Source organism: Trachemys scripta, chromosome 2, assembly GCF_013100865.1.
Source record: "Trachemys scripta elegans isolate TJP31775 chromosome 2, CAS_Tse_1.0, whole genome shotgun sequence".
NCBI lineage: Eukaryota > Metazoa > Chordata > Testudines > Emydidae > Trachemys > Trachemys scripta.
The window spans coordinates 130,254,862-130,273,339 of record NC_048299.1 but is presented as its reverse complement, the minus strand read 5'-3'; the positions used below and the strand labels follow the sequence as shown (position 1 = coordinate 130,273,339).

The 18,478-nt window shown below is 42.2% G+C and overlaps 1 protein-coding gene across 4 annotated transcripts in view; it reads right to left on the bottom strand.

Moving 5' to 3' along the window:
- The window catches only part of TRIO (trio Rho guanine nucleotide exchange factor), a 418,347-nt gene that overhangs the window by 100,654 nt on the left and 299,215 nt on the right, over positions 1-18,478 (bottom strand). For all 4 annotated transcript variants that reach the window (XR_004644600.1, XM_034761550.1, XM_034761548.1 and 1 more), the window contains exons 31-33: positions 16,747-16,848; positions 11,233-11,375; positions 10,406-10,505 (exon numbers count right to left, since the gene is read on the bottom strand). Coding sequence is in view for 3 of the 4 variants with exons in the window: in XM_034761550.1 (XP_034617441.1) it covers positions 10,406-10,505; positions 11,233-11,375; positions 16,747-16,848 (345 nt within the window). In the remaining variant the exon portion in view is untranslated. The remainder of the gene's footprint in view (positions 1-10,405; positions 10,506-11,232; positions 11,376-16,746; positions 16,849-18,478) is intronic.

The following is an 18,478-nucleotide window of genomic DNA, read 5'->3' as shown; positions in this document are numbered from 1 at the left end:
CTGATACCAGTAAGTCCTGTGTACTTTAGACACAGGCCTAAATACACATCTGGATTATTACTTATAAATGAGTTTTAATCAAATTTCTTGGGCTGAAAGGCAAGACAGAAATTTTCTTCTCCACGATAATGCTCTGTCACCAAGTAAGAATTTGAAAAGTCTTTGCCAAGCAACTCATGACACCACAGACAGACTAATTCCATTCTTCCTTCCCAATCTCTGCCACATCCACAGGACATACCTCCTGACAGACAGCCTGCTGAACTGCAGAGCTTTCCCATGACCACTGCCTGCCAATCTTGTTAACTAATCCTGGTTGCATGTGCGCGTGGAGTGATTTTTCTTGGGAGGGAAAGAAAAGCCTTATGTTTCTCATAATTAAGGAAAGTACAGCAGCCTGCAACCCCCCCCCTATCCCCCCGGGTTTTGGCTAGAAATTAATCACACAGCTTCTATTCATCTTTCAAGACAGCCCCAGCTCTCAAGTTATGAGGTGCACAGCTTCAAAACATGCTACCTTCTCACTCATTAAAAATATCTTGCTACCCTTCCCCCTCTTCCTTTGCATTATATTAGCTTTTAGTCCACCTAAAGTCATGCCAAAGGGGAAAAAGTCAAGAGCCTTCCCTTGGTTTCTGGCACTGATTTATGTTATAGCCCTCTTCAAACTAAGTCTGAAACAATTGAAAACATGTGTATGCCTGAAGGGGTCTGAGAAAAAGTCCACAGAGTCTGACTTCATAAGGTGTCAAATGCAAGGCTCCAAACTTTTTCTCATGAAAAGCACATTCCCTCTTCCCCACTACCCTAAGCATAGGTCAGTAACAAGTTTCACCACTTTTGGAAACCATGCATCTTGTCAAGACAACCGATCTGAATACCTATAGCTTTCTGCTTTCATACAGATGTTCCTTAATTAAATGGAAGTTAGCTAACAATAGATTTCATTTTCCCTAAATATTTCAACTGGTGAGAGTCTTAGGACAGAAGAGTATAATAAACAGAGATAATATGGATTACCTATATGGGAACCAACAAACAATAGTATTGGTTAGCTGTCCCCTTCATCTTAACTACAGTAACTCCCCACTTAACGTCCTTTCTATTAACGTTGTTTCAATCTTACGTCCCTGCTCAATTACAGAACATGCTCCATTTAAAGTTGTGCAATGCTTTGCTATAATGTTGTTTGGCTTCCTGCTTTGTCCACAGCTGGCAGCCCCCCATCAGGCTCCACCCACCCCCAGTGCCTCCCGCCCGCTGGCAGACCCCACGGATCCGCGCCTTCACCCTCCTCCCCCGGCCTCCTGCCTGTGGCAATCAGCTGGCTTGCCGCGTTCAGGAGGGAGGGGGGAGCCTGCGCGCCGTGTCCTCGCTCCTCTCTCCTGAACGCTGCAAGCCAGCTGATTGCCGCAGGCAGGAGGCAGGGGAGGGAGGGAGAGGAGCGAGGATGCGGTGTGCGGAGTAAAGGGGGAGAAGGTAGGGGGAGAAGAGACGGGTTAAGGGTGGGAGCTTGGGGGAAGCGGGGGAGTGGGCGGGCTGAGGGTTGAGCCCCTCCCCCTGGTGCTTGCAGAGGTGGGGAAGCTGCTGCTGCTGCGCAATGTGCTTCTCCTAGCCTACGGCACCTTCAGCCTCCTTGCCTGCCTCATTGTCTGCAGTGCCAGTGGGGTGTGCCTGTGTGGGGTAAGGCGGGGGCACCTCCCAACTATAGTACTGTACTGTAATGGCTCCCCCCAAAAAATGTCCCTGGAATCTAACCCCCCCATTTACATTCATTCTTATGGGGAAATTGGATTTGCTTAACATCGTTTCACTTAAAGTCGCATTTTTCAGGAACACAACTACAATGTTAAATGAGGAGTTACTGTATTCAACAACACTCACGCCCACAACACAACCTGTGTATTAGACTCTAAGGGTATGGCTATACTGCAATAAAACACCTGTGGCTGGCCTGTGCTGGCTCATGGGGCTTGAACTATGGAGATATAAAATTTCAGGGTAGACACTTGCCTGGGCTCTGGGGACCCCCCTCCCGGCCCCCGCATGGGGTCCCAGAGCTGGGGCTCCAGCCCAAGTCCGAAAGTCTACACTGCAACTTTTTAGCCCTGCAGGCCGAGCCCCACGAGCCTGAGTCAGCTGACTTAGGCCAGCTGCAGGTGTTTCACTGCAGTGAAGACATATCATCAGGTTACAACATGCCAATGCTGATACCACATTCTCAGCTCTGTACAACATCTGTAGGTGAAAGTTTGAGTGTGGTCTCTTTTCCACTGTGGTCAATAACAGCAGGAACTAAATTCTACTCCTTCTACCCATCTCATCTGGAAACACTAGCCATCACCACGGAAAATATAATTTTAAGAATATGAAAATACTTTCAACTTTTAACTGTCCAACATTTGAGACAACACCCATTAATATCTCCCACACTACCTTAACTGTTAGCCAATGTTTTTCTTTTAAAATTGTTTCTGCCCTTTATTATCCTTAATGCACCTTATAAATGCAGATTCATCTTTAGCATTCAACCACAGTTGGAGAACAAAGGGTGTCTGTGATAAAGAGCACAGCTCAAGCAGCTGGTGTTGTACAGCTTTGGCAAGAATCTCTAGACTGGATGAGAGAGAAAAAGAAGACATGCCAGAAAGTGGAGACTGATTTACACTGATGAGGACATTAGGACTTCGAAATCCCAGTTTAAGTTTCACAAGGGACTGTAAATATTCTGCGTAAATTCATCCTTTTCTCTCAAGAAACCCCTTATGTAAACTGCATTAGTAAGACCTGATGAAATAAATGATGAGGCTAAGTTTGAAACATGGGAGTTGCTGGAAAGACAGACGCAAGATGAGAAATGAAAACTAGGCACGGACAAACTCACATATCTTAAGAGGAAGGAAGTTCTTTTCATTAACAAACCTGCCAAGGGATATATTAACATCTTAATGTTATACACGATTCGCATTTTGTGCCTTTTTTTTTTTTTTTTTTTTTAAAAGGATATTTTCTGGTAGAAAAAAAATCTTATTAAATGGGCCAAATACACTCTTTATGTACATCTGCTGAATTCAGTGCAGTTGCATCAAGAATGCATTTGACCTTCAATGCTGGAAACAATCACTACCCGACACAAATATGAGATGCCTATTAAAAGGAACCTTACACGTGTTCTAGTTAGACCATATCATCTTGCTTCATGTAACATCTTAACTCTACATATTTAAGAGTTCATAAAAAAGTAACTTTTTAGTGCAGAAAGCATAAAAGGTAAGTTTAGGTTTGGAAATAAGTGGTCTTGTATAGAATGTAATTGGTTTGGGTTTAATATCCTCAGTACAAAAACAGATTATTTACAGTTTGGTAGGGTAGACAATCATCTTTGTTTTCAACTAGTCATGGGGAAAGCGGGAAGTTACAAAAACTCATCTTTTGAAGATCAGTTGTAGGTTCTCTTTTGCCAGTTCTGAGCAGGAAAAAAGGAAACTGAACATCACTAATGGAAGCCCCTTTCCCCCCTGCTTGTGCTAACTAATACACTAAGTACTTCTGGAACTCTCCTGCTACCTCAAACTTTGTTGTCTTTCAAGAACTGCACACAAATATAAAGATGATTGTAGATTAAAGCTTGTTTCACACAGAGTGGATTGCATGGAGCAGACTGCAAAGAGAAATTGCTTGATAAAGAAGGATTACAGAAATCAAGATTTTTACTGAACGCCTACACAATGTAGCCAGTATAACTAACTGTAATCCTAGCACTCTACATTGACTCTCTTCCCACCCTGCCCCACCCAAACCCTCACTTACCCCTTCCATTTTCCATATGATTGTTTGAAACAGCATTTAATATCACTGCCAACTCAGTCACCATAAGCATGAAAAGTTCTGACATACCATTGCACAATATACTCTCATGCCTACACTTAATTTCCTCTGCATTAGGACCAGATGAAGGAACTTGGGAGATTTACATCATCTAAACTTCCAAGCCTGGTAAATGCTAAAAGATATTTTCAGGGTGCTACCAAAACTCTGTTCTAACCTTCATTTCAGCCACTAATGACTTGTCTACATTTGAGAGAGTAATTGGTTACCATACCCTTATTCAACTCAAATGCACCTCCCACCTGCCCTACAAATTTATTGCTAGGGAGATACAAATTGAAGTTACCTTGATACCTAAGTAGTTAGCCAGCTGAGAGCCCCCTTCTGGCCCTTGCACTAGTTCCTGCTCTGCAGCTCTTCAGTCATCCAGGTGTGGATCACATGTGGAGACCAACTTCTGCTCACCCAAACAATGCCCTCTCTTCCTCTCAACTACAATCATCCCCCTTCGCCTGGCTATATTCCCCTCATGTATGCTGACCCCTGCCCTCAGTAATGCCCGTGCTCTGGTAGCTGTCCTCAGGAATGCAGTTTTCCTCAGGAAAAGGGCAGCTAGGAGAACCGGGGGCATTACTGAGCTGGGATGAAGATACTGCAGGAAGGGAAGAACGGCCAATTATTGCTGTCTTTTTTCCTGTATCAACAAGCAGATCATCAGTTGAGGAGCTGCGGAGTGGGAGGCAAACTAGATACTGGGTTGTCGGGAGACATTATTGAAGGGGCAAGGGGAAACAAAGCACTCAGTTGGGGGACTGAGGAGTTTGCTAAATACAGGAACCACTAGAGGCTAGCTGGTGCCAACGCAGCCCTAATGGGGAAGAAAGGCACCAATTCGGGCTGGGTAGTATGGATGTACTAAATTGTTCCTACAACTATTTTTTCTTATGCTACCAACAGATTTCCCTAGTGTAAGCATGGCCTAAGATTCCAGCATAAGTACTCAGACTGGGGGGGAATAAAGATTGAAGTCTTTTATACGATTTTAAGTTATTCTCACTTGCACACACCTTTCCAAAGATCATATTAGCAAAACAAGGCTACAGGAAAAGGAGAAATTGCTCTAAAATCCTCTATGAGCATTCAAGTGTATGATTATGGAAACCCAAAAAGAGTGGGCAGCACTGCGCCAAGAGACCTGCCTAGAAGAAGTATGGAAAGACAAGGCTTTTGGACAGATCTCAAGGTCTGTGCATGCAACTGCAGCTCACTCCATATGGTCAAGTCTGCACTACGTAAGAACATAAGAAAGGCCATACCAGGTCAGACCAAAAGTCCATCTAGCCCAGTATCCTGTCTACTGACAGTGGCCAATGCCAGGTGCCCCAGAGGGAGTGAACCTAATAGGCAATGATCAAGTGATCTCTCTCCTGCCATCCATCTCCATCCTCTGACAGACAGAGGCTAGGGACACCATTCCTTACCCGTCCTGGCTAATAGCCATTAATGGACTTCACCACCATGAATTTATCTAGTTCTCTTTTAAACGCTGTTATAGTCCTAGCCTTCACAACCTTGTCAGGTAAGGAGTTCCACAAGTTGACTGTGCGCTGCGTGAAGAAGAACTTCCTTTTATTTGTTTTAAACCTGCTGCCTATTAATTTCATTTGATGACCCCTAGTTCTTGTATTATGGGATTAAGTAAATAACTTTTCCTTATCCACTTTCTCCACATCACTCATGATTTTATATACCTCTATCATATCCCCCCTTAGTCTCCTCTTTTCCAAGCTGAAGAGTCCTAGCCTCTTTAATCTCTCCTCATATGGGACCCGTTCCAAACCCTTAATCATTTTAGTTGCCCTTTTCTGAACCTTTTCTAGTGCCAGTATATCTTTTTTGAGATGAGGAGACCGCATCTGTACGCAGTATTCGAGATGAGGGCGTACCATCGATTTATATAAGGGCAATAATATATTCTCAGTCTTATTCTCTATCCCCTTTTTAATAATTCCTAACATCCTGTTTGCTTTTTTGACCGCCTCTGCACACTGCGTGGACATTTTCAGAGAACTATCCACGATGACTCCAAGATCTTTTTCCTGACTAGTTGTAGCTAAATTAGCCCCCATCATATTGTATGTATAGTTGGGGTTATTTTTTCCAATGTGCATTACTTTACATTTATCCACATTAAATTTCATTTGCCATTTTGTTGCCCAATCACTTAGTTTTGTGAGATCTTTTTGAAGTTCTTCACAGTCTGCTTTGGACTTAACTATCTTGAGCAGTTTAGTATCATCTGCAAACTTTGCCACCTCACTGTTTACCCCTTTCTCCAGATCATTTATGAATAAGTTGAATAGGATTGGTCTGAGGACTGACCCTTGGGGAACACCACTAGTTACCCCTCTCCATTCTGAGAATTTACCATTTAATCCTACGCTTTGTTCCCTCTCTTTTAACCAGTTCTCAATCCATGAAAGGACGTTCCCTTTTATCCCATGGCAGATTAATATTAAGTTGACCTAAGTTATGTTGATGTATAGCCACCGCAGTGATTGAATCAGTTTTACATGTCCACACTACGCTTGTTGTGTCGGCAACGCGTGTCCTCACCAGGAGCACTTGCACTGATGTACCTGGGACATTGTGGGATGGTTTCTGAAAGGCAACAACAGTCGATGTAAGCAATGCAGGGTCCACACTGACACTGCGTCAACCTAACTACGTCGACTTAAGTGCTACATCTCTCGCGGAGATGGAGTTATTAAGTCGGTGGAGTGAGTGAGTTACTTCAGTAGTAGCTACATTTTATTGTAGACGCTTACAGAGTTAGGTTGACATAAGCTGCATTAAGTCAACCTACCTCTGTAGTGTAGGCCAAGCCTATGTATTCAGGAATTTGCCATGCCCTTCTCTCTTATCCTCTTAATTTGTGCCCGGCTCATGTAGCTACCCTTCCTCAGACCCTCTCCCTAAAAGATCTTTTTATGGGGAAGGGAGGGGAAAATAGAGATGCTCTGGGCCAGCAATTTCAAAATAATACAGACAGTCTGCAGAAGAAATGGAGAACAGCTAGGTATGTAAAACAAAATGTTTGGTTTAGATAAGGATTGTTCAATCCCTGTCAAACAAGTTCGGGAAGTGACGGTGTATAGCTTAACGACCAAGAGCCAGCAGAGGCAGAATCAAACAAGCAACATGTTTTCTCTTCAGCGCAGAAGCTTTTTATTACGAACACCAAGGCACTTTTTACAGGCATATTAAGGCAATACGGGGTCCTAAGCCCACACTTAAACAGAAACCACAGTGCCTCTACCCATGCTTGGTGTTATAGCAATAAAGGCCATCCACAATAGCCATCAGCTAAGCTTAACGAGAACCTAAAGCCATCCGTTTCAGCTGGCAGGGGTCTTCTCTGCTCCAGACCATCACACTGACAGATCAGAGGGAGAACTCAGCCCCCACACAACTCGATAGAGGACCTGATAGAGTGGTAACAGAGGCCTGGCCCCTCCCTTCTCCAGCCCCACCAGAGCCTCTTGCTGGGGTGGGGCTTCCTCAGGCCATCAGGTTTCCAGAGTTAAGCCACTATGGTGCTTGTTTTTTTTTTTTGAACCTCAGAGTTAAGTTATGGCCAAACAATTCCAAGTAAACACATCTGTAAAGGCTAGCTTGGATGCTTCCTAATCGTCTGCAGGTTACAACGATTTCTAGTTTACCCTATGCTGCTGTCTAGCAAAAATGAAACAAATCCTTGCTTTCTGGTGAGCAGTTCATTGGATTCCATCGCGGTTACCACCAGTTTAATTGACACCGTTCATATTCAAACTGTGTGACAGCTTATTTGTTCTACTCAGAATGTATAAAAGAAATGAATTGCATACAAATACAACTGGACAAAATGAGTGGTTTTAGTCACCTGTTGAGCAGCATGGGAGCATTTGCCATGTGGTTTTTGGTGTGATGTGATTTAAGAAGAACGCATAAATAAAATTATGTAACCAGACTGTTTGTATTGAAATCCCCTTCCAATCCCTGTCAGGCCTTGCTCTACTTCCACACTATATAACACGGAGTAGTTTCACCACCTGATTATGACTATTTTAAATTAGGTAAAATGTGTTTTACATGTTGATACTTTTAAGTAATCGGTTTCTAATTTAATGAAAATAACCCTAGTCTAAACTGTCTGTAAATTTTAATTTATAAATAAGCAGCTTTTTGGCTGAACTGTATTAAAAGTACCTAAAGTCTCAGCTCTCCACCCTCCTTTTTACTACCTCATTGTGTAAGTGATTTAAACATTAAAAAAAAAAAAAAAGTTTTTAGGCTGAGAAATTATGTGCCAAGTTTCAGCCCCAAGTGGACTGTAACTAGCGAGTTACAAACCCATTAAATGAAATATATGTATTACTTATGATTCATATTCCTCACAGACTTCACTGGCCTCATGTCCTTTCACTATGCCTCATATTAAAATTATTAAAAAAAAAAATAGATTTTGGATTGCCAGATTGCAGGTCTTTTTCTTTATCCAGAGGTAGTTTTGATTAACATTTCTACTCTGCATTTGGCTAATCCCTACACTTGAAAATCTGCACAAAAAAAGGTAACCTCTGCAATTTTTAGCAATGGTTTAATATCAGCATACTGGAGTGAACTATCTTGTTAAGATTTTTTTCTTTTTAACCTATTATACCAGACAACATTTTCAGTGCAAATACAAAAACTCAACAACTGTCAAAGTAAATTAAAGCGCCTTATTTTTGTCCTTTTTCTTTGTGTATTCAATAAGTTATATAAGCAAGTCATTTGCAGTTGGACTCCTAGTCAGCAATATGAATTAACGAGGTTCTACTGTGTTAACCCACCAAACCCAGATGCCATGCTGTCTCTGCTTTCCCAGTGTCTGGCTGAGAGAGGAACAAATATGAACAATGGCTGACGTGAAGCATATGCTGGACAATAAAAAGGTGATGCAATCCATTCCCAGCATAACCAAACGCCCTCTTTTGTTATTTATGATGTAGTATTCCCTAGAAAATTGGGTGGCTTATCTGTAGTCTCATTTCACAGCAATACTTCATGCATCATGTGAGAATTATTAAGAGGCTTGGCTGAACGAACGTCCCTCAGGATTTTCCTTAACATGTTGATTGCCTTCCACCCTATAACATCTGTGGAGAAACTTCTTACTAACAATCCACTTAACAGGCATTATAAACTCGAGCATGGGGGGGATTGCTAAACATTATATCCTATAGCTCCAGGAGTTCACTTACACCAATACTCACTAAATCCTAGATTACACTCGTGCAGAAAAGCTTATAAGGTAGAAGTGCTTCTAAACACAGTTAGCCATTTCTCTAACCAACATAGAGAAGGAAAGATTATGTTTGAAGACTATACCATGCATTAGTCCTCTTCCTCAGTACATATCTATATATGAACCCTAGTATATACAGTACAGTTTTGTAAATGATGTATAGGTAGACACACGAGATCCAGCTTCTGCTCAAATTAGAATGTGGATTTTACCCAAATGAAAGAGGAAAATATCACAAACAAAAGCTGTTGAGACATTTCCCCCTCCCTCTTCTTACTTGAAAATACGTAGCAGGCTTCTGGCTAACAGTGTTAGAGCTCAGGTAGACACCAAGATCTATGAACTCTACAACCAATGACTACCAATTGCTGGCACAGTTGCAGCTAGTCAAAAAGTAGATTTTTTCCCCCCAGCAGATTCCATAAATATCAGCCCTAAGTATCTTTGAGGGAGCTGAACTTACCTCTTGCCTGCTTCCTTCTCTTCCTCATTTAGCAAAAAGTCTCAGTTGCCTGTAAACTTGAACTGTTGCATCAGTATAGAAACCCATGTCTTTGTGTGGGGAGGAGGGGGGAGGGGAGGGGGACTCTATGAGAAAAGAATTTTTTAAACACTCTTTTTAAAGCCCTCTCACCTAGCTGTCCTATGATGTCATTGATGATTTGCACACCTCTGCTTGGCTCAGATACACTCCACCCTATTCAATGACATTTAGACAGTTGGAAACCTTCACATTTTATAAAATATTTTTCTGTGCTGATATGAGCTGTTGGTAGACAGTGCCCTTTCAACATTGATATTCCTATTTGACATAATAGCCAGTATTGCCTAGCTGTCACAAATGGCACAAGGTATATTTTCAGAAAGATTCAGAGAGATTAGGGACAACTTTGAAGGTTAATCTGATTTTAAATATACATACAACAAAGGTCCCCTCTTTATCTTCACCATCATACATCCTTGGGTTAAAGTTATAAATGACTCTGGGATGGAGGAAAGGAATAGTATAAGTTAGGATAAATGAAAGCCTTGCCTAAAGGCTATGGTGTTAAACCAGAATAACCCATTGTCAAGGGACTAAAATGCATATTCTTTATTGCATGTAGCCAATCTGGGGGAAGGAAGACTGTCAGAAGTATGCTTCAGGGGAAACTACACACAGCTGGTGATACCTCAGTCTAAACTGTATGCCATTTGCTAAAAACATAAAAATAAAAAATAAATGGAATATTACTTCATGTCTCTTACCTTATCACTGTCTAGTGTATTCTGGGAAGTTCGTGATGCAATTGAAATAGTATCAGGCTGGCTGCTGCCATCTCCCTGACTGTCCAGGTCCTCTCCATCTCTGCAAACATACAATCCAATTGTCAGAATTTGGTTAGCACACCTGTTTCAGAGCTCTTATCTGCCAGCTCTTATCTGCAATCCTAATGGAAGGCATCCAGGTATTACAGCAGTGGGTGCCTAAGACAAAGCAATTGATGACCTGCCTTGCACCCCAACATTTGCTTAATTACTTTGCTTTATACTGTAATATATAATGAACTGAGTTAACTATCTTTGTCCAACTTATGCTGTATAAAAATACAGCAGCAGCCAACAACAAGGAACCTTGGTAAGAGACCAACTCCCCCCCCCCCGGTAGCCATTTCACCAAAACTGCCAAGTGTGAAGTCTGGTTTAAACAAACAAGGAACTTGAGTAAAAAACATGTACTGTAAAAGTTTAATGAGTACATCTGGTCTATACCCACCTCCTAGGCTGCTGAACATAACACTGACTTCAGACAACACATCCTTTTAGAACAGCACCACACAAAGATGCAAGGGAGCATTTAGAGCAGAGATTTGAACATGTACAGCACTGTGGTCAACTGGAGCTTAATTTACAAGGACCACACTTGAAGATAACACTAGCCAACGATGACTCCTATCTTGGCTTAAGTCACTGAATGCACTAAGAACACTGTGTTCCTTACAGAAAATTCCATCATTGCAGTTAAAATATGGCCTTCATGATGGGGCACTTAAAAAATTATCCCCATCTTCTTAATAAGTTATTCAAATTCTAACCTCCTTCCTTTCTGCTTAGTTGTTGGAGCTGTTTTGGGGATGTGGATTGGCTCTTTCAATGCTCCTTTCAGATGAATGGTTCTTTCTTGTATCACTTCCCGGATGTGCTTGATCCAGTCTTGTTTATTCTCTATACTGGAAGCCTTTAATATGCAAACAAACAAATGGGCCATTATGGTTAAGAAGGCCTGTGTTCATAGTAAACCACACATACACACAGGGGAAAAGGCGTAAGTATGGTTTCACATCTTTATTTTCAAAAATATTTTTAATGGAAAATTCCAGCTAGCTGTTCCCATTTTCAAATTCCACTATTTTCATTGCCAATACTGTTTTATCAAAATATAAATAATTTCAGCTTTGCCTACTATATGTTTTCATAATGAAGCACCCTGGAACCCTAACCAAGGTCATGGCCCTATTGTGTTGTAGCCTCTGTATGAATTCATTGCAAGACGTGTGCGGTAATAGCAGCTTACAAATTAGTAACTGAGTAATAAATTCTCAGTGAAGTCTAACTGCATTTTAATGTATGCTGCCATTTCATAGAAAACCAACTCTTTTATTGAGATATTTAAGCTTCTGTGTTATGTTTTCTCTACACTTTTTCCATTTCTTGATGTTTGCATGAGAACAGGGTCATTGTTTAAGGACCAGATTCTCAAGAACTGCCTCTAATTGAGCACCTGCATTTTTGTGGTGCAACAAATAGCATTTGGTATCCAGCCACTTTTTTTTGTGGGTACAAACACTATTTATGGCCACAAAGAAGGTCACTTAACATCTCAATTGAGCTGTTTGCAAGTGCAATTTATTTCAGACACAAAATTATAGACAAGGCTGAGGTCCTACTAAAATTTAGTTTCAAGCATTAGCCTACAGCTCCTGCCTCCTCTCCCATCAGAATCATAAACCTCTAATACATCATAATTGTTTATTTAATTTACATACATTAAATTACATAAAGTTTCACAAATGGGACTTCAGTTGGGGAAAAAGCTGCAGGAACAGCTGAACTGCAAGGACAAACGTTTCGTTTTTTGTTAAAACACAAACCAAAAAACCTCTCCCTCCTCAAAAATAGAAGACAGGAAGATTTGTTTCCTTACAGTTTTCCATGAAGTGTAGCTCCGTTTGCAGCTACAATATCAGAAGAGCTACAAAGCTCCAACTTCGACAATTCAGGGTTACAGAGACATCTTTGTACAGAACAAGAAAAAAAAATTTGGCAGGGGCTAGTAACAAATGTGTCTGAAAAATAAAATGGCAAGGATGTCTTAAAATATCAGACACAGTTTTAATCAGATTATAAAAATATTTTCCAAAGAAAACCGTAAAAAACGTTTAAGGTGTTGCAGGTAGCTGAGCCTTTAAAAACTTTACCTCAAAAAGAAAAAAAAAAAAAAAAGGCAACAAGAAACAAGTTGTTAAGTGCTTGAAAGTCACTCTCTTCCCATCCAGCCTGCTCTGCCTGGGGCAGACTCCCCACTCTGAGGCACTCTTGCCTCCCTCCCTAGTAAGGCAGCTCATAAATACAGGAGACCAGCCTCTCTGACTGGGTAGCTGCTAGTTGTGCCAAAAAAGGTTCGGAAGAGAGCTGGTGGACGTAAATGTTGAGTTGTCTGCTTTAATATCAATTTAGTGCCAAGGGCTTTTATGGTGCTAGACTTTCACATAGATTCTTTAATTAATTTCCACGTGGCAGTTGTTTTAAAAAAAAAAAAAAAAATGCAAAACCCTTTTGTTGTCAGTCTAGTCATTCTGGACTTGTCTGATTTCTCACCCTCCAAACACAGTAAGAGTGAGTTTTTGTGTGGTTTCCAGGCCAATGCCTTATTACTAAAATTAAGTGCCTGTTATATAACATTTCATACTTGGATTTAATAATTAAGGGTTTTAATCCTCTTCCCCAATCAAGGGATGGATTAAGAACACAGCAGTTCCTGTGATAGCCACCATATGCTGTTACCATACAAATAATCCCTCAGATACTCCACTATAGGGTAACTGTCCTGTTGACTTAAAATAAATTTAAGCAGCAAATTTGATAACTTTTTGTTTTAAATTGGCAACCGCTGCATCCACCAACATTTTATCTCCATCAGAAGACACAAGAACTCCCGCCAGTCACTCTCTTCCCATCCAGCCTGCTCTGCCTGGGGCAGACTCCCCTTACTCTGAGGAACTCTTGCCTCCCTCCCTAGTAAGGCAGCTCATAGCAATTCTGAATTGGTTACAGTAACTCCTCCTGAAAAATGCTACCCTAAGCAACATGATGTTAAGTGAATCCAATTTCCCCATAAGAATTAATCTAAATGGGGGGTGGAGAGGTTTGGTTACAGGGAAATTGTTTTCGCCAGACAAAAAGATGTTACACACACACTATAAGGTTTAAATAAACAGTGTAATACAGTACACAGCAATGATGATTGTGAAGCTTGGTTGAGGTGGTGAAGTCAGAGGGTGGAAGAGGATGGGATATTTCCCAGGGAATACCTTGCTGCCAAATGATGAACTAGCACTTGGCTGAGCCCTCAAGGATTAAGGCATTGTTGTTAATGTAGCCTCACACGCCACAAATGGAGGGAGGAGACACAACAGACACATGGCAGTAGCTGCAAACATCCCCCGCAGAAACTGAATGTGATGATGAACCCACGGTATCCCCATTGGAGTGCACCTTTCCCTCCACTTTCTAAAGTGTGTGTGTGTGTGTGTGTGTGTGTGTGTGTGATGCACATTGCCCCTTTAACTACACTGACCCCACTCTAAGTACATTGCCTTTTTAAGTAGATGAGCAGGTTGAGACAGCAGCTGCTGGCAGCGAGCTCCCTCCGTCCTGAGCCCTGTTGTGCCCCCGCCCCCAACTCTGTGGAAATGGGGTACAGGAGCGGGGGGTCAGAAGCAGCGGGAGGGAAACACCCTGACATTAGCACCATCTCCCTTCCCTCTTCCGCACAGCAAGCAGGAGGCTCCGGGGAGCAGCTCCAAGGCAGAGGGCAGGGACAGCACATGGCAGTGGGGGGAGGGACACCTGAACTGCCAGCAATTGATAGCCTGCTGGGCGGCTGCCGCACAGGGAACTTAGGGGAGCCAGGAGCTGACAGGGAGGCTGCCGGGCCACCCTGGTTCCAAGCCCCCACCAGCTAGCTCCAACGGGCTGCTCTTCCTGCAAGCAGTGGACAAGCAAGTGGCTGTCAAACATCGTTACAAGGGAGCACTGTGCAACTTTAAACGAGCATGTTCTCTAATAGAGCAGCGACATAGCAACAAAACAACGTTAACCAGGACGACGCTAAGTGAGGAGTTACTGTATTACTTTATACAGTGCTACTATCTGCTACTTTGTCCCACTCCTGGATTTGAGACCTCTCAGGGCCAAATTTACCCAATATTCTGATCGTTAGCTATTCCCACCCCCACTCTCCAAAAGAGTATTTTTCCTACCCCTATGAATATTTCTATTTTGTGTAACGTGAAAGATTTCCCTCCAGTCAACAGAGTCTGATCTCAGGCCCCAACTCAGCCAGAGTTGGTGGTGGTGCCTTGTTCCACTCGGTGTCTACTACCAAGTGTTGGAACTCCATTGTATATTTAGCAACAACCTGGCATCCCTGCCACAATCCCTGAAGTCCGGCTTCGGCCACATACTCATGACTCGGGTCATCAAAGACCTCTGCCATAGCTCAAATAAAGTCTTCAAACAGCCCTAGAATGGGCTTGATTCTTCCAGGAGTGGAGACGCCCAAGACAGGGCCTTCCCAGTAAGGAGGCTGATATCAATCCCTCTCGGGCTTGATGAGTGGGGTACAACTGTGGATGTAATTGAAACAGGAGCCAACAGTGATATAAGAACCCAGGAAATTTGTTGCAATCACCGTTGAACTTGCCAGGTGAGGGGAAGCTTGGGCTTGCAGGGAGCAGGGATCACAGCTGATGGCAGCATGGCATGAGCTTGCAGAACCATATTTTGCACTTGCAGGGAGGCAACCTGGGTTTGCAAAATCTGAAGGGCTCCCAGGTATCTCTGTCAGAGAGATATTGGCCTTTGTAGAATCCATGTACACCGTATCAGCTCTAGTTCTCTTATTGTTGGGGTTGCTCAAACTGTCATGTGACTGGGACAGTGGTAGTCATGTCCAGTGGTTAGAGCAGAAGTCAGACGCCAGGAATTGGAGCCCAGAGTCAGAACCAGAGTCAAAGGCCAGCTCTGACCCATGGCTCTGGCATGTGGAGTCCAAAATGAGGAATCGGAGCTGTGGGTAAGACCAGGTTACCTGGAGTGAGGCAAGGCAAGGGCAAGGCTGGGGCCAAGGCAGGAGCAGGGCTGGGAACAAGCAGGCACAGTCTATCGCAGCTGTGGACAAATGTTTTGAGCAGCCGCTAAACTGCTGATGCTGGGCTTAAGAGCCAGTCTGCTGACTCTTCCCACCAATCAGGTTGTGTAGCCAATCAGGCAGCTTACTACAGGCCAGCTGTGTTCATTAGGTTGCCTAGAGACTCACTCTGCTGCAGGCCTTGCTTTCTGATGCTTCCTAGATTCACAATTTACAGGCTGTTCTTTCAGTTTAGAGCTCACAGCCCAGTTCTCAAAAGGCTTGTCATAGCACCTCTGTCTCTGGTTTAATCCAAGAATGGTCTTCAGCACTATCACAATGACTCCTGCTCATGTTTATCAGACTTCTGTCTGGTGGGAGGACACGTCTCATGGAACCTGAGCATTATGACTAGCACTTACAGCTCTGCTATCTGCTGAAGTCCTCTTCGCTATTCCCCCTCTGAAATGTTACTCAGTTCTCTTGTAGTACTGGCACCTCTCAGAGATGCAGGATAAATAATAGAGGCTGCTTTCCCCAGTGTTCACCCATTCACACACAACACTACTCGGCTTTAGGCAGATCAAGCTTAAACATCGTTTAATACTTTCCTTTACTAGCAGGCTACAGTAGGAGTCACGTCTTCCACATTGCTCATCGTGCACAAGATTAGCCTAGTTAGGATAATATTACCCAAACATGGGAATTGCTACATTAGATTGGATTAGTTATCTATCTAGTAGAGCACCCTGTCCATCAGCAAGCAGTAACAGATACAAAGCACAACAAACCCTATAACTGATAGTTATGGAATAGCCTGTCCATGGGTTTATTTCTTCCTGACTCCATCAGTTAGCGGCTGGCTTAAAATCTCAAGCAAGAGGATTTAAATCCCAACAGGAAAGCAAAGTAAACAAATTAAACAGCTTTCCACTCCTCTCAAATTTACAGGAGAGAACAAGATTGCTTATTCCTTGGTGGGCTGCACAGACTCTCCCAGTATCTAAAGGACCATTAAGATTTAATATACACCACCCCTAATTAAGGTTAAGGTAAGTTTACTTGGCACAAGAGGCTGTCCATCCATAGGCAATCCATTTCACAGAGGTTATTTTTTGTTTGTTTTAAACAGTAATGTATAAAGATCTACAATCAAACAACTGATATAGGAAGCATAAATGCCTCCCTGAAAAATTACCTTAAGCACAATTTTGTTGTCAGAAGTTGGTGTCCTTCCTACCCACAGTGCAAATTTGCAAGGATCTCCTTCTACGTGCTCTGTGACACCCAGCTCTGAAGTCTGGAAGTGAGAAAAATTGGTTAGGACTCTATGATAATTTTTGCACAGTATCCACAGAAAGACAACTATTCCACTAAGCTGAACATATACTCCTAAGTCACTCTGCGCATTCAAAAGTTCCTCTCCACTTTGGCATTTTTGAGAACCCCATCTGTTGGCTTTTTTGCTTAGAAATAAAACAATTTTCAGCAAACTGCTTCCAACATTGGTATACAACGTAATAAATATGTGGTTACACCACCAAATAACATGTCAGAAATTCAATGTTCTGATTTTTCACCCAAATCCTCATTACTCTATTCAAAGTGTCAGTTTCTCAGGCTAGAAGTCAAGCAGCTGCTGTCCTCACTTATTTCAGTTAGAGATAATGGCAATTATTACAGCAGGTAAGGGATAATATTCTTGCCTGGAAATCATGGATTAACAAGAGGAAGTTTTTTCTTTATGTTTAAAATTCTAATCTCTTTTCTACCTAAGAAATCACTTCTAATGTGTTTCCTTCCCTCTGCAATAATGGAAGTGATTCAGAAATTGCATGACCTTGGAGGTTACTTACAGTAAGTAACCGCCAAGTTCATTTCCAAGTAACTGTGGTTCTTCAAGATGTGATGCAGATGTGTATTCCAAGTAGGTGTGCGCGCACACCGGAGCCGGAGATTTTTGCCTAGCAGTTTCTGTAGAGGGATGGCATTCATGCCTCATGGCTGTGGCCCCTCCCCGGATACATGAGGCGATGCCGCCCCAACCCCTCAGTTCCTGTTCACTGAACATCCAATAACATGTTTTTTCTTTCCAATTAGAGTATGATCTAAAATGTCAATTAGTTTCTCCTTTAGCAATACAAAAAAAGATTTAATCCAAGGGGATTAGCAAATAAATTAGGAAATACAAATCAAACTGCAAGATGCCTGACTCTTTAAATGTCAAAGGTGAGGGTTCAGAATTGTTATGTAGGGTTATGACTTAAATGTAAGTAACAAAGTAAATTGTTACATGCATAATGGAAACTATCTTCACACACACACACACACACACACACACACACACACCCCACTATTAGCATATACACAATGACTGTAGCGTACACTGGATAGCCAGAGCATGGGAGGCACTATTTTTTTTCTAGTAGCATTTCAACACTACTTGCTTTTGTGGCCTTGGTCAAATCAGTCAGACTCACTGCTTTGTCATTCACATCTGTAAACTTGGTCTTATTTACCTCATAAGGGTGTTTAATGTTTGTAAAGCACTTTTATTTCAAACAAAGTGTAAAATATATTTCATTGATCTAGGAACAATCTTTGCATGTGCCAACATGCTGTACAGTGCAAACACTGAAGGGTATATTAACAAGTAACATCACAATTAAAAAATATCAGAAAAGTATTTTTAAGTGAACTTTAAAAAGTCATTAGTATAAGTAAAAAGAACAGGAGTACTTGTGGCACCATAGAGACTAACAAATTTGTTAGTCTCTATGGTGCCACAAGTACTCCTGTTCTTTTTGCGGATACAGACTAACACGGCTGCTACTCTGAAACCTGTCATTAGTATAAGTGATACTTGGAAAAGCAATCCTCTGGGTGCCATAGGGACATTGGTGTTGAAAAGCCCCATCCTCATCTACTGC